This window comes from Eublepharis macularius, chromosome 8 (assembly GCF_028583425.1).
Source record: "Eublepharis macularius isolate TG4126 chromosome 8, MPM_Emac_v1.0, whole genome shotgun sequence".
In the NCBI taxonomy this organism is placed as follows: domain Eukaryota; kingdom Metazoa; phylum Chordata; class Lepidosauria; order Squamata; family Eublepharidae; genus Eublepharis; species Eublepharis macularius.
In genome coordinates this window covers 3,142,531-3,157,041 of record NC_072797.1, presented here as the reverse complement: position 1 = coordinate 3,157,041, position 14,511 = coordinate 3,142,531, and the positions used below count along the sequence as shown (strand labels likewise).

The following is a 14,511-nucleotide window of genomic DNA, read 5'->3' as shown; positions in this document are numbered from 1 at the left end:
GCCCTGCTCCGAATCGCTGGTACTGTTTTGGCAAAAGGTGAATGGGGAGAGAGCTGGCCGGAGAGAGAGTTGCAAATTCCCAGAAGGAAAAGCAGTGCCGGCTGAGACAGGGTAGGGAATGTGCTGTATTCTCTACATATTCCTCCCTGCCTGAGGAAAGATGCCTCGGCGGGTTCTCTTGCAACCAGTCCGGACCAGAAGGCTGCAGCAGGCTAAGCAATCCCTCCTGTTCCCCAACATGCTGGGGCTTTACTGCACATTCCAATGGGATTTCTCATGGGAAAGCAGGGCTGGGAGTGTTGTCCTAAAGAGCACCTCCTTGCAATGCAAGAATCGCTTGTGAGATGGACAGCTTGGGGTACTGCTGGGTGAACCAATATTGATCAGAACCTACACTGAATTAGGTTGGGGGGGGGGCGTTAAGGTTGCCAAGTCTGGGTTGGAAAATTCCTCGAGCCCTGTGAGGTACCTCAGCAGGGATGTGGTGCCATAGAGGCCACCCTTTGAAGTTGCCACTTCTGCAGGGGGACTGATTTCTGCAGTTTGGAGATAAGTTGTCATTCCAGGAGGCCACAACTGGAGGGTGGCAACATAAATTGGGCCTTTTTCTGATTCAGATCTATCTTCTACCACTTTAATTGTCAGGGCTCTCCCCAAAGAGTCATGAGATTTGTAGTTTGGTGAGCTGTAGAGAATACTGTCGGACATCCCTCCCTCCCGGAACACACTCTACCGTTGCCTGCAGGTACCCTGGGACGAGGGAAGGACTGAGAAATCCATTGAAGGATATAGTGTGGATAGTCTCTGCAGGCTGAGCCTCTGCTCCACCCCTGGGCTTTGGCTGATGATAAAGTGCCGTGCAGTCTGATCCTCTGCACACTTACTCAGAAGCAAATCAACAACACATTCAATACGGCTTGCGGGAAGCAGGTGACGTGAATGATCTCAGCCTGAGACCCCGGAGCGTTGCTGCCAGCCACAGCAGAGGACCTTGATACATCAGCGCTCAGTATAATGCAGCAGCATCTAGACTTGGGGGAAAGGAGATGCTGAGTAATTTTGGCCAGACGTGAGGGTGGGAGATGAAGGCAATGGCAAACCCCCTCTGATCATCTCTTGCCTTGAAAACTGTTGGGATTTAGCAAGTGTTCTCGTTCAGTCATGAAAGAGAGAAACTGTTTGTGTTACTTAGTGCACTTATTTGCATGTGACCACTTAGGCTTCAAGTGAGAATTCTCGCCATAGAAAGGAGAGTCACTATTCTTAATGAAGCAGAATTAGGATTCTCTATTGGGCAACCGGTTTATTGGCGGGGGGCAATTAAGTGAAGAGACATACTGAAGTTTTATTGCTATTTGTTCAGTCTTCTTCAGTCTGGAGTCTACCTTCTACTAGCAAAGATGTAGTCAGTTAGCCATTTCTTATTTTCTACCAATGTAACCCTATTTTTATCCTTTATGTAGTAAAGTATTTTTATAGAGCTAAACTGGAGTCTGTGTCTGTTGCTTTCATTATATCCAATGCACATTTCTGCCAAACTTTACTAATTTAAGTATTAAGAATATATCCCTACAAAAACCCCATGAGGGTGGGACTTCAGGGGGTCGCCATGAGTCAGTTGCAACTCAGTGGCACACTTTACCTTTTTTCTAAGGGTGGGAAGAGGATGGTGCCATGTATCAATTTAGGGCAGAGTGGTATGCTAGACGATCGCCAGTGCTCCTTCCTGTTCTGTCTTGATGTATGGAGGCAGTTGGAGGCAGAGCAAAATGGTGACAGGTGCTTGGCAGTCACAGTTCAGTAACAGACCGTGAAATCTGGAGTAACTCTGCTTAGGATTTTATTGAGAAAGTGCTACCTGGAGAGGTCATGGATGATTATCTTTCCTCAGAGGTGTCCTGAAGAAACTTACAATGGGTCCTGCCAGAGATACCACTTGGGTGTCTGCGTGTGCGCACCAGGCTCTTGCGTTCGGTCCCCTGCCTTTGTCCCTTAATGTGCCTTCCCTTTGCCTCTGCTCAGGCCCACGTGTTTGATCTGAGCGTCAACAAGTACGAGGCCATTTGCATCCAGGCTGTGGTGGCCAAGAAGAAGAACAAACTCACCCACATCCAGTTCAACCCCATCTACCCCATCGTCATCATCGGAGATGAACGTGGCCACGTGATCTGTCTGAAGCTTTCGCCGAACCTCCGCAAGATGCCCAAGGTAAGCGCTTTTGAGCAGATCTTGCAGGACCTGAAGGTGTCTTCCTGAGTGGTGCAGTCCACTGAACTAAGCAACTCAGTATTTTTAAGTTAAAAGCATGTAGCACGCCTTTGGCACTGGCTGGTTGTAGTTGCTAGTAGGTGTCTTGACCTAGCTGATCTTTAAGCTGCTTCATGCCAGCCAGGATAATGGCTTCTGTTTAAGCAGTGTCCACGGTAGCAAGTGACCAATGCACAAGTGTCTGACTCACCATGTGATAGGTCCCTGCAGAGCATACACAGTGGCAGACTTATCACTGCCCACCGCTGGACTCTCTAGATGCCCTCCTACGGGCAATGCTTCTTCGCTCGTGTTGAGAGAAGGTATTTCCCTTGAGCCGCAACAGGCTGCTAGAAGTGCGCAAGCATCTAGAACACCTGGAATGCAGCCATTCCTTTTTGTAGTGTGTGTGTGTGTGTGTGTGTGAGGGGGGGAAGGACTTCCCCAGCTGGTGGCTGCCTCTTGGGCATCTTCCCAATTGCCAGGGGTCTAGGGCTACCATAGGCTTCTGCAGGCACTGCCTGAACACAGCATCCAACGAGCCTTCTTGCTGAGGGTCGAGTTCCTTAGAGTAGTCAGCACCAGGCATCACCAGTTCCTTCAGCACTGGGAGCTGGGGCTGATAGTGGTTTGGGTCCCCTCCCCAGTTCTGGCCCCTGGAAGTGAGGAGTAAGTCTCTGGGGACTGCGGAGAAAGAGGCCTGGCACAAAGCCATCCTATTTGCTAGTTAATCAATTAATTAATCTGAAAGCCTGTATCAGCATCAAAGTCTCGAAGTGGCCTCATACAAAGTTTAAAAATCCATTTGTTTGAAATACCATTTTGGTGGAGGGGTGTGTGTGTGTGTGCGTGCGTGTGCGCACAAAAGAGAAGTTTCCAATGGACACTGTTTATTTCTTGAAAATATTTCTAGGCCATCTCTCCACTTACAGCATCTGAGGGGTATGCAGTTATTAAAAATGGGAAAATATCAAACTCAAAAATTAAATGGGCACAATAAAACAATAACAGGTTCAGCAAGAATATAATAGAGCATCAAATAAAACCAAGCCAGCCCCTGGGAATGTTAAAACAGGGAAAGAACACTTCTATAAAAGGAGGACACCTTTGTTAAAGGAATGGGACATTTTTCTCTGGGTTTGTTGGCAACCTGAGTTCAGGGCACAAAGATGTTCAGGACAAATGCACACAAGACACCGCGGGTATACACAATCCTTCAAGGACTTGCTTGCAAGCTATAGAAGGCTTTATGGTTACAACCAGTACCTTGGAAACAAACAGGCAGCCACTTGTGTTATATATTGTGTGAAGTCCATTCCAGCCGCCATCTTGCATTCACACTCTGGACTAATTGGTTTCCAAAGAGTCTTCAAGGGCAAACCCACATGGAGAGCACTGCAGTAATCTAGCACTGAGTAGGGCACAGACGATACAGAAGAACTGTTCACATTCTTTCCCTTCCCCCCAGACATGTCTTTATCTTAGTGAAAATGTTTAAGCCTTGAAATTGTCAGTTGTTTCCTCTTGAGCAGGGTACATTTTTGGCTGGCATCAGGGGACAGTGAAAGATGTGACACTCTCCAGTTCTCAGTTCTGAAGTTAGTACAAAACTCTTGAAGGACAGCTTGGGCTTACTATAGCACGATCCACTCTGCTCACTACATCTGTGGTTAGAATGCCAGCCCCCGATGGCATTCCCACCAGTTAAGATCCTCTTTCTCTCTGCCCCCCCCACCCCATTGTTTTCCTTTGTGAGTCACTTCAAGATAAATTTCTGGAGAAGTGGAATATAAATTCTCTAAATACCATAAATAATATTCCTTTCAAGAGGACTCCAAAATGCTTGATTAACCATCCAAATGTTTGAGGTTCTCTGAGTGCCAAAGAGCTTTTTATGGAAGGTCTCTGTGAAACTCTTTGACTGATTGCCTGTTTAGAGCAAGAAAAGTGAATTGTCCTGTCATAGGCTGGTCCAGTAGCATGGTCAGAGTCCATTCCAGAGTCCAAATAGCAAGGTCAGGCAGTCCAAAGATCAGTTACCAACAGGGCTTTTTTTCTGGGAAAAGAGGTGGTGGAACTCTCTATTATCACATGTGCATGTGCGAAGCACACACAAGCTCCTGGAAATGTGTGATGATGTCACTTCCGGAAGTGGCATCACTCCCGGAAGTGACACTGCTTCCCGGAAGTAACGCTGCTTCCCGGAACCCAGCACAATGCATTATGACGAGATAAATGTTAGTAAACTTGGAAAATTACACTATTATGAGAAAGGGTTTGTTTCCTTTCTGTATCCTCTACAAAAAGTGAAATCTTCCATTCCTTTTCCCAAACATTTCATTTCTTTGGAATCATATTTTAAAATATGCAAGGAGGGGGCCTCTAAAAATCCAAAACCCATCTCACAAATCTAAATTCTAACAGATTCCCTCTGCCAGCATAGGGAAAAAAATTAAGTCTTTCTCAAAATTCCACAGAGTCTTAAATTCCTTATCTAATGAATATTGAATTTTCAAATTTTCAGGAAGGGTTTTGCTTTACTGGAGCAATTCAAAATTAGATACTCAACTTTAGCTGCATTAGATTTATACTTAGTTTAAAATGGCTTTTTTTGTTGCCTGCCAACTCTACTTTACCAATGTCTAAGCTGTTGTGACATTGTGAAATGCTCATAAATACTCCAATGTCCCAGACAAACAATATTAATAAAAACTTCCTTAACACTCGTATGTCCACTGCAATTTCAGTGATGTTAATCAGCTGAGGGTGGGGAGAACCATTTGAGTTACAGCTATTAAGACATAAGAACACCTATATGCTGATGAACGTATTGTAGAAAGACTTCTGTGACTTGGACGCAGCTATCCATTCCTAGCTTAAAACTGGAATAACCATAACTAATATTTTGACTAATACAAATAACCATAACTGATATATTTAACTAACACAGAACTAATCTGCATTCAAAACTGTGGGAACAATAACAATATTAACTGTTAACAAAAGAATGAAAGCAACACACACACATACATGCACAGCCCCACCTACCCCCATGAAAAGAAAACAGAATGAACTCAAAGCAGAACACACACACACGGTCACCCACAGTCCCCACACCTCCATGAAAAGAAAGCAGAATGAACTCAAAGCAGCACATGCACACACACAGCTCCCACCCCTATGAAAAAAGCAGAATGAACTCAAAGCAGCACACACATACACAGAAACCCCTGAATGAAATGAAAGCAGAATGAACTCAAAGCAGCACATGCGCACACACACAGCCCCACCCCCTGAAAAGAAAGCAGAATGAACTCAAAGCAGCACACATACACACACAGCCCTACCACCCGCCCACTCCCCCGAATGAAAATAAAACAGAATAAACTTAAAGCAGCATACACATACACAGAAACCCCTGAATGAAATGAAAGCAGAATGAACTTAAAGCAGCTTAGCCTCCTCTGGAGAGCCGGCCCCAGCAGTTCTGTTTGCACTCACTCTCTCTCTCTCTCTCTTTCTTACTCACTCACAGGGGAATGAAAAAAAGCAGAATGAACTCAAAGCAGCATACATACCCACACATCCCTATCCACCCCCGAATGAAAATAAAACAGAATGAACTCAAAGCAGCACACACATACACAGGAACCGCTGAATGAAATGAAAGCAGAATGATCTTAAAGCAGCTTAACCTCCTCTAGAGAGCCGGCCCCATAAGCTCTGCTTGCACTCTCTCTCTCTCTCACTCATAGAGGAATGGGAAAAAAGCAGAATGAACTCAAAGCAGCTTACCCTCCTCTGCAGAGCCCGTGCCGGGCCCCAGCTCTCTCTCTCACTCTCAGAGGAATGGGAAAAAAGCAGAATGAACTCAAAGCAGCTAAACCTCCTCTGCAGAGCCACACCAGGCCCGAGCAGTGTCTGCTCTCTCTCTCTCTCTCTCTCTCTCTCTCTCTCTCTCACTCACTCACTCAAGAAAGCAGAATGAACTCAAAGCACCTTAGCCTCCTCTGCAGGGTCCGCAGGGCTGAAAGAAGAAATAATCACGTGGGCAGATTCTAGAGCTGCCGGAACACCATTCCGGAGCATTCCCCTGCAAAAAAAAAGCCCTGGTTACCAGCAGGGTTTGAGGGCTAGGCAAAGGCAGAGTCAAGGCACAGTCCAAAAGTCACAAGAGCAAGGCACGGTTCAACAGCGTGGTCACAGCAATAGCAGGATTCTGCCACATTGCTTCCACGTGTCCTGGTCTTCTGTGGCTGGGTTTTATAGTGAGGCTAGGCTTGCAGCCAGCAGCTTGGGAGTTATCCTGTGGTTGCTCCTCATCACTATCCACAAGCAGCTGCCATCGACCCAGGAGACATGCGCTTTGCCGCCTCTCTTGCAGCTCCACACGTTGCCTTTGTCTGCAGCGCTCTCTGGGTGAAGCTGGAAGTTTGGAAGTCCTTGGCTGTGCTTCACCTGTGGTGTTGGAGCTGGATGGTGTCGGTGCCTCTGCCTCAGCTGCTGGCTGTGGACGCTGATCAGCCGGCAGCTGTTATGTCTGGTCACTGGCCTCTGGTGAGTCAGGGCTGGCTACACGAGGCTCCTCTCCTGAGGAGTCAGGGCTGGCTACACAAGGCTCCTCTCCTGAGGAGTCAGGGCTGGCTACACAAGGCTCCTCTCCTGAGGAGTCAGGGCTGGCTACACAAGGCTCCTCTCCTCTCCTCCTGAGGAGTCCTCTCTATTACTGAGCTCCATGACACGTTCTCTAGGGGGGAAAGAGATGAATCGGCCCTTCAACTTATTGGGAAGTTTCCTGGTGGACTGATGTCCTTTGGATTCAGGAACAAGTGGATTTCCCAACCTACATGAGCATCTGAGCCGAGCATCTCTGGTGGTGCTGCCGGTAGCCACAGGAACCAGCCTGTTGCCAGTGACTTGGCCGGAGCCAGGCAGCTGCTGCAGTCCCTTCCCAGGGCCGTGGGGCTCAGCTCAGCTTTCTCCTGGGCTCTTGTAACTTCCCAGGAGAGCACCTCTGACCACACACCGATTCCTGAGTTTCTCTGTACTGATTTGTTTAGATCTTTTAAACCCTGCTTTCTCACAAAAACTCAAAACACCTTACAATGAATATTTATTTATTTATCTATTTATTTATTATGTCATTTATAGTCCGCCTTTTTCACTGAGACTCAAGGTGGATTGCACAGTGTGAGATTAGTACAGTCAAATTTCAAGGACATTTCCATAGGGTAAATAAACACAATTTTACAAAGACATAGCACTAGTGAGAATCCAGTACAGAGTTGAAGAGATGTTGAAACAGAACATAAGCAATTGTAGGGCTGACATTGGACAACATGAAGCACAGGTAGCTCACAGGAACACATTTAAGACAATAGGTAATACATAAGGCAATATAGTGGTGAAGTCTATGGTCCTTAACTCATTAGCGAAGCATCTGAGAGCCCCTCCCTACAATACAAAAGCCTTTTTGAATAATTTGGTTTTGCATCATTTGTGGAAAGCCAGGAGAGTGGGGGCTCTCCTGACCTCCTCAGGCAGGCTGTTCCACAGGGTAGGGGCCACCACAGAGAAAGCCCGTGTACGGGCTGCTGTTGATTTCGCCCATGTGCAGCCTGGCACCTGTATGAGACCCTGTTCAGATGACCGAAGCTGCTGTGGAGAAACATAGGGAGGGAGGTGGTCCCATAGATATGCCAGGCCAAGGCTGTGAAGAGCTTTGTATGTGATAACCAATACCTTGAACTGAGCACAGTAATTGATGGGTAGCCAATGGAGCGACTGCAGAACGGGGGTGATGTTCATGCTCCTGCTCCCTCCTGATCGCAGTCGCGCTGCAGTGTTTTGCACCAATAATGCCTCCAAAACATGCGTGGAGCATTTCTGCTGCAAACAGAGCTTTTGAAACTTCTGTGGCAGACCTCGATGCCGAGTGTTTCTTCTGAATGCATTGCTCCTTTCAGCTGAGAGCTGTTCTTTCACTTTACAGCAAGAAATGTCTCTTGCGGGTCTGTGCCTGATGACAGCGGCTTTCAAAATCGCTGTTAGCACCCCTCAGCTATAAGCTGAAATGCCGCTTAAGCACTTGGTGGATGTGAACGCTCCCCCTCAGTGTCTTGTTTTCATAGCCTTTTCTCCTTTGCAAGCAGGTATTAATAGCTCTAATGCTTTTTGTAGGCACTCGCTCTGTCTTCTTGATTACCTCCAGTGGCAAGCAGATGTCATTCCCAAGGGCAGATCAGGCCCCTAAGAGCAGGCGGCCGCTGGAGGGCTGTGTGTTCTGCTTTGCATCCAGGAGAGGTGGTGACTTGGTCGCGGCTGACTCTTTCTCTCGATCTACTGCGTTCTTGGCATTGTGGCACAGGTTGCCCACGGTCTTGCTTGCCTCCTTACGTTCCAAGGGTTATTTATTGCAGAATTCTGCTTTACCTTTAGACTTCTTGCCAGGGGAGCAGCTCCTCTTCACCTATGAATTCCAGGCTGATCTAGAAGGACATGCGCCTGGTTAAAGGGGTGGGAATCCATGGAGGCTGCTGCTTTGGCCCTTCCCTCCATCGCTGGCACTCACACTCATTTATATGAGCAAGATTCAGGTCCAGTAATACCTTAAAGACCAACTAGTTTTTTTCTTGCTCTTACAGACCAACAATACTACCCACCTGAAACTCATTTGTATGATGTTCAGGCCCAGTAATTCCAGTTTTCTAACTTCCCATTTAGCCCTCCTGTTGTTCATTCATTGTACTGTGTTTATTTTATTTTTTCATTTTTGTTTTATTCAGCTTATACCGTGCCCTTCCCGCAAGTGGGCTCAGGGGGGCTTACAACAAGAATGTACAATTAAAAACATCATAACGGCATAAAAAAAAACCAATTTTACATCTAAAATCCAGGCACCTTGAAACACCTTTAAACTTTAAAACTTACCCTTCCCCACTGGCAGACCTCCCGAGGGCACCTGGTTTTTTGGCCATTGTGTGACACAGAGAGTTGGACTGGATGGGCCATTGGCCTGACCCAACATGGCTTCTCTTACGTTCTTATGTGAGGCCTGGAGATCTCCCAGAATTACAACCGATCTCCAGACTACAGAGGAAATGGCTGCTTTGAAGGGTGGATTCTCTGGCATCACGTGCATGCTAAGGTTCCATTCCCCCCAAGCCCTGCCCCCCTAGGCTCCTCCCCTAAATCTCCAGGGTTTTGCCAATCTGGAGTTGGCAACCCTAAAGATAGTGGGGCTGAGCCTGGCCCAAGGCCATCCAGTGAGCTTCATGGCTAGGCTTACCCACCTCCAGGTCGTGGCTGGAGATCTTCTGGATTTACAACTGATCTCCAGGCTACAGAGATCATAGAATTATAGAGTTGGAAGGGGCCATACAGACCATGTAGTCCAACCCCCTGCCCAGTGCAGGATCAGCCTAAAGCATCTCTGACAAATATTCATCCAGCCTCTTCTTGAAAACTGCCAGTGACGGGGAGCTCCACTGTGCCCCTGGAGTGCCCCTGGAGAAAACGGGGACTTTGGAGGGTGTACTGTATGGCATTATTCCCTGCTGAGCTCTCTCCCCTCCCTAAACTCCGCCCTCCCTAGGTGCTGCCCCCAAATCGCCAAGATTTTCCCAGTCCAGGTTTGGCCACACTATTTGGCACAGTGGAGATTCGAACCCAGCAGGTCTCCCAGACAGCAGCCCAGCACTTAACCCACACCCTCGTGCTGGGGTCAGCCTCACAAGACTTCTCTGGAATCCCTCTCTGGAGTCTGAGAGAGTCAAGGCAGCTGCTCCCAGATTTCTGGGATAGGGGCACAAGCAGGGGGCAGGCAGGTGGTGCCTGGTCTGCTGCCTTCCCTTCAAGGGTCACTTCCCCTTTTGCCAAGGCAGGAGAACGGGCCACCCACCTAGCAGCTTATGGGAAGGAGAGTGTTAAAAGGACCTTCCCGATCTCCATATTAGATGCCTGCCACAACTGCTTGCAAAGGCCCGTGGAGAGACCGGAAGGAAAGGATTTCCACAGGAACACTCTGTAGTTTCTCAGAGCCAAGCTACAAGTGACGCCTGACACAGGTTGGACGCTTGTCAGCTTCCATCGAGTTTTGATGGGAAATGTAGGCGTCCTGGTCTTGCAGCTAGAATGGAGAGCCAAGCCGTAAAACCAGGACGCCTACATTTCCCATCAAAACTCGAGGGAAGCTGACAAGCGTCCAACCTGTGTCAGGCGTCACTTGTAGCTTGGCTCTCAGAGGGTGGAAGGTAGTACTTGAGCTGTCGAGCCCCGTGCCCTGTGCTGAATTTGCTCTCCTCTCATTTCCTCCGATGAGACTGGTGGTTTTGCAGGACTTTCGAGCGCTACAAAGCCGGCTAAGGTTGAGCTCTCCATAACAGTGCCTCGGACCGCTTCTAGTTTTGAAAACTCGGGAGTTTCCCAGCTCAGGAATTGCCTCTCTCGAGTGTAAGGGAGTCACTTTGCCTGCAGGACAACTGCACTCTTCCATGTATGAGCCAGATGCCCAGTCAAAATGTTCTGTTCTCACTGGGATTAATGTGTGAAAAAACCCCTTGAGATCCCCCCCTTTGTTGCACTGTGCTTTACGTGTCACGTGCATGTGCCCTTTGAGATCCTCCCTGGGGATCTGGGCAGCAGCCTGTCCGCCGCAGAGATCGGTCTGCACCTTAATGCAGAGTACGCTTGCAGGAGGCACCCTAACCCTTCCGCCAGAAGTGCCTCTCCTCGATCTTCGCCACTTCCCTTTGGTTCTTGTTTGTTTGCCACATGCCAGGTGTCGGGAAAGTCTTCTTTCTGATCCTTCTCTTTGTAGCTTCCCAGGCTGCTGAGAGACCTGCTCCTCACTGGTGCAATTGCAGCCTCTGTGTCCCACTGGCTGCTGGCTCTCCCCCCCCCCGCACCCCGCAATTAGCAAAGCATTTCATGTTTTTAAAGATGCTCCAACACAGGGTAATTAAATGTGACCACCAAAGCGTTGCTTACCTTGTGGCTGCTCCTTCAGCTGATTATCCGCAGGCTGCCTTTGACTCTGGCCCCTCTCTTGCGGAAAGGCAGTGCAGGGCGCCTGCCACCCACTCCCTTGCCAGAGCCAGAACCAAGGCTAGCTCAGGGCTTGGGCCTCCTCGGAGTTTGTGGTTTGCCTGGTTCCTGGCAAAGTTGAGTCTGGTGTGCATGTCTGTATGGTTGCCCCTCCCTAGAGGGGCTATGGCAGCTCTCTGGATCAAGTGTCTGCTTTGGCTCTCGGTTTGCACTCTGGGGAGGAAGGCAAAATGTCTGGTGGGAAAAGTTGGCAATGGAGCAGCTGCAGTGGGAGAGAGGGAGGGGGCTACCCACGCCTTTAACACCATATCGTACTAATCTCAGAGGGTGCCTCTGGATCATAGATCATAGAATCCTGGAATCCTAGAGTTGGAAGGGGCCTTACAGACCATTTCGTCCAACCCCGTGCCCAATGCAGGAACAGCCTAAAGCACCCCCAACAAGGATTCATCCAGCTGCTCCTTGAAGACTGCCAGTGAGGGGGAACCCACCACATCCCTAGGCAGCTGATTCCACTGCTGGATTCCTCTTAATGTGAAGATGTTTTCCTAATGTCCAGCTGGCACCTTCCCTCCTGTAGTTTAAACCCATTGTTTCAAGTCCTATCCTCTGTTACCAACAGGAACAGCTCCCTCCCCTCATCTAAGTGACAGCCTTTTAACTATTTGCAAGAACGCAATCATGTCTCCCCTCAACCTCCTCTTCTCCAATGAATGAATGAATGAATCAAACAAACAAACAAACAATAGCAGGGGTAATGAGAGCTCCAGGTAGTGTGGATGGGAAACTGATCGCTATATTGCCATCTTCATTACTTTCTGAGGTTGATCTTATTCTTTAATAGCCCCACTTTACAGATGGGGGACCCCATTTGATACTCATACTGGGCCCATAACGGGCAAAGCATCCTCTACCCATGTACGGTCAGACCATGTCACTGGGGCAACTATTTTGTGGTCAAACAATCTGGTGTATTCCTGGGTCCCATTTTGGCATAGCACTCCAATTAGGAGAGAAAAACAAGACCAAGAGAGAGAATCTCAACAAGCAATAATCTTTATTCCCCTAACAAGATATAAGGCTAGAAAGATGAAAAGCACGGGAAAGGAAAAAGATGAAACGACACTGCAGTACAGTAGCACAATCCTAGCAATGCTTTCCTTGGTTGTGGTTTAATTGGGGTGACTGGGGAATCTAAGGGGAAATAAAGGATGACAGGGAAAACACGTTGCCTTATCCTGATGAGACAAGTCTGTGGGCTGGGACGGTCGGGGGGACAAAAAAGAAAGGAAACTGATCCAGGACGAAGTAAAAATCCAAACTGAAACCAACTAAGAAGCTAGAGCCAAGCTAGAAGTGACGAATGACACTTGAACGGCAAGTGAACAGACTACATGATCGAGTGGAGCGCAAATGAACAGGGAGGAATACATGTAAGTCTGTTCACTTGCCGTTCGAGTGTAAGTCGTCACTTCTAGCTTGGCCCTGAGCTGGGGGGCGGGGGGCGTGACTGGAATCCAGTAATTTCAAGTGAAGAAGGTCCAGGAGGCTGGACGCCCGCAGAGGCAGGGGGGCATCTTTTATAAAGTGCTCCTTCCATAAAGTTGGGTGCAGCAAGGACTATGATCAGGTTGGGATTCACCATGGGATTAGGTCAAGAATAGCGGTTATAAATTTAGGAGGTGGAGAGAAATTGTTTTGTGGAGTGATTGAGTTACTGAGACTGAGGAACGGCTCTGGCTGATCTATCAAAGGCTGAGTAGCAGCTTGATGGCATTTTGCTTGGTTTGGGATTGAATGACAGGGATGGGCTTCATAAAGAGGAAAATTCTATAGCCTTTGTTTTTTAGCCAGCAGACTTGAGTCTATCTGTCTCCAGTGCTTCTGGGAACGTGGCAGCTGAGGACGAAAGGCCTTTAGTCAACGTGCTCTTTGGTGCATTCCAGTAGGAGAGCTACTCCCACATGGGCGCATTCTTAGGATATCAAGCAGGATCATTTTATTCAGGTCTCTGTCAACTAAGTCAGAGTGCAACAGATTGTTTTAGCCATGCCTCATTAAAGCTTCCAAACCGGTCAGTTCTGAGATTTATATCCCAATTCTGAATAGCTCCAAAGGCTTTAGATAATGAGATCTAAAAACAGAGATCTTTCTTTAAAGAACCTGTTACTTAGTAAAAATAATTTGTATCCGTTTTTCTTGTTTTAACCCTTTCCATCAAGGCACACAGAGACTTCTTTTAGAGTTTAATGTTTATTTTTATTGAAATAAACTCTGATCTTTTGAATTAAGCAAGATGCTAAAATATAAAGGATTATTAAAATGAAACCTGTAAGAATTCAACAAGTACATGCAATGAGGATTAATCCGCCTAACGTCTCTAAATACACCGCTTCAAATCTTAATTGAAGAGAAGCAGCATAAAAATTGAATAAACAAATAAATAAACTTAAGACTGATTTAAAATCAGATCTAGTATCAATAAGCTCACAGAAAAAAGTATTTCTCACCTAGATCTTCATGAGGTTTCCCCTTCAAAACCCTAATCTCTTATCTGGGTGGCATCTTTTATGCTAGTTGGCCTGTGCTATAAATAGAGACATCTAAAATCTTTCGTACCGACAACAATAGAAAAGGATGATTGTTTTTAGATTTAGCTGATTCTTTTTAATCGTGGCATTCTTCCTAGCTAGAAGCGATGCTGTATTGCAGGTGCAAAATATTCAGAAATCTCTACAAGTTAACACAAAAGTTAAGTGAGCAGTTCATGACCAGTCCATGCTAGCAATTAAAGAATTATTTACCACTGTCCACTACTTTTAATTCATTGTCAAAGATAAAAGGAACGTTTGTGTTCTTATACAATCTGTTGAAAAACATTAAAGTCCATACACAGTGCGCTAAAATACACGGTGTATATAACTAGAGTATATTGTGATCTAAACTGCAGAGTCCAGTAGCACCTTTAAGATTAACCAACTTTATTGTAGCATAAGCTTTCGAGAGCCACAGCTGTCTTTATTAGATGCATTGACAGCTTTCAAGATCCACAGCTCTCTTCGTCAGATGCATCGACAGCTTTCGAGAGGAAGAGAGCTATGGTTCTCAAAAGCTGATGATGCATCTGACAAAGACAGCTGCATTTCTTGAAAGCTTATGCTACAATAAAGTCAGTTAGTCTTAAAGGTGCTGCTGGACTCTTTGCTATTTTGCTACTGC

At 47.0% G+C, this 14,511-nt stretch overlaps 1 protein-coding gene across 1 annotated transcript in view; it reads left to right on the top strand.

Annotated features, from left to right (window-relative positions):
- Nucleotides 1-14,511, top strand: part of DNAI1 (dynein axonemal intermediate chain 1) — a 187,684-nt gene that overhangs the window by 135,872 nt on the left and 37,301 nt on the right. Inside the window, exon 19 of the mRNA XM_054986152.1 lies at nt 2,023-2,208. Coding sequence (XP_054842127.1) covers nt 2,023-2,208 — 186 coding nt within the window. The remainder of the gene's footprint in view (nt 1-2,022; nt 2,209-14,511) is intronic.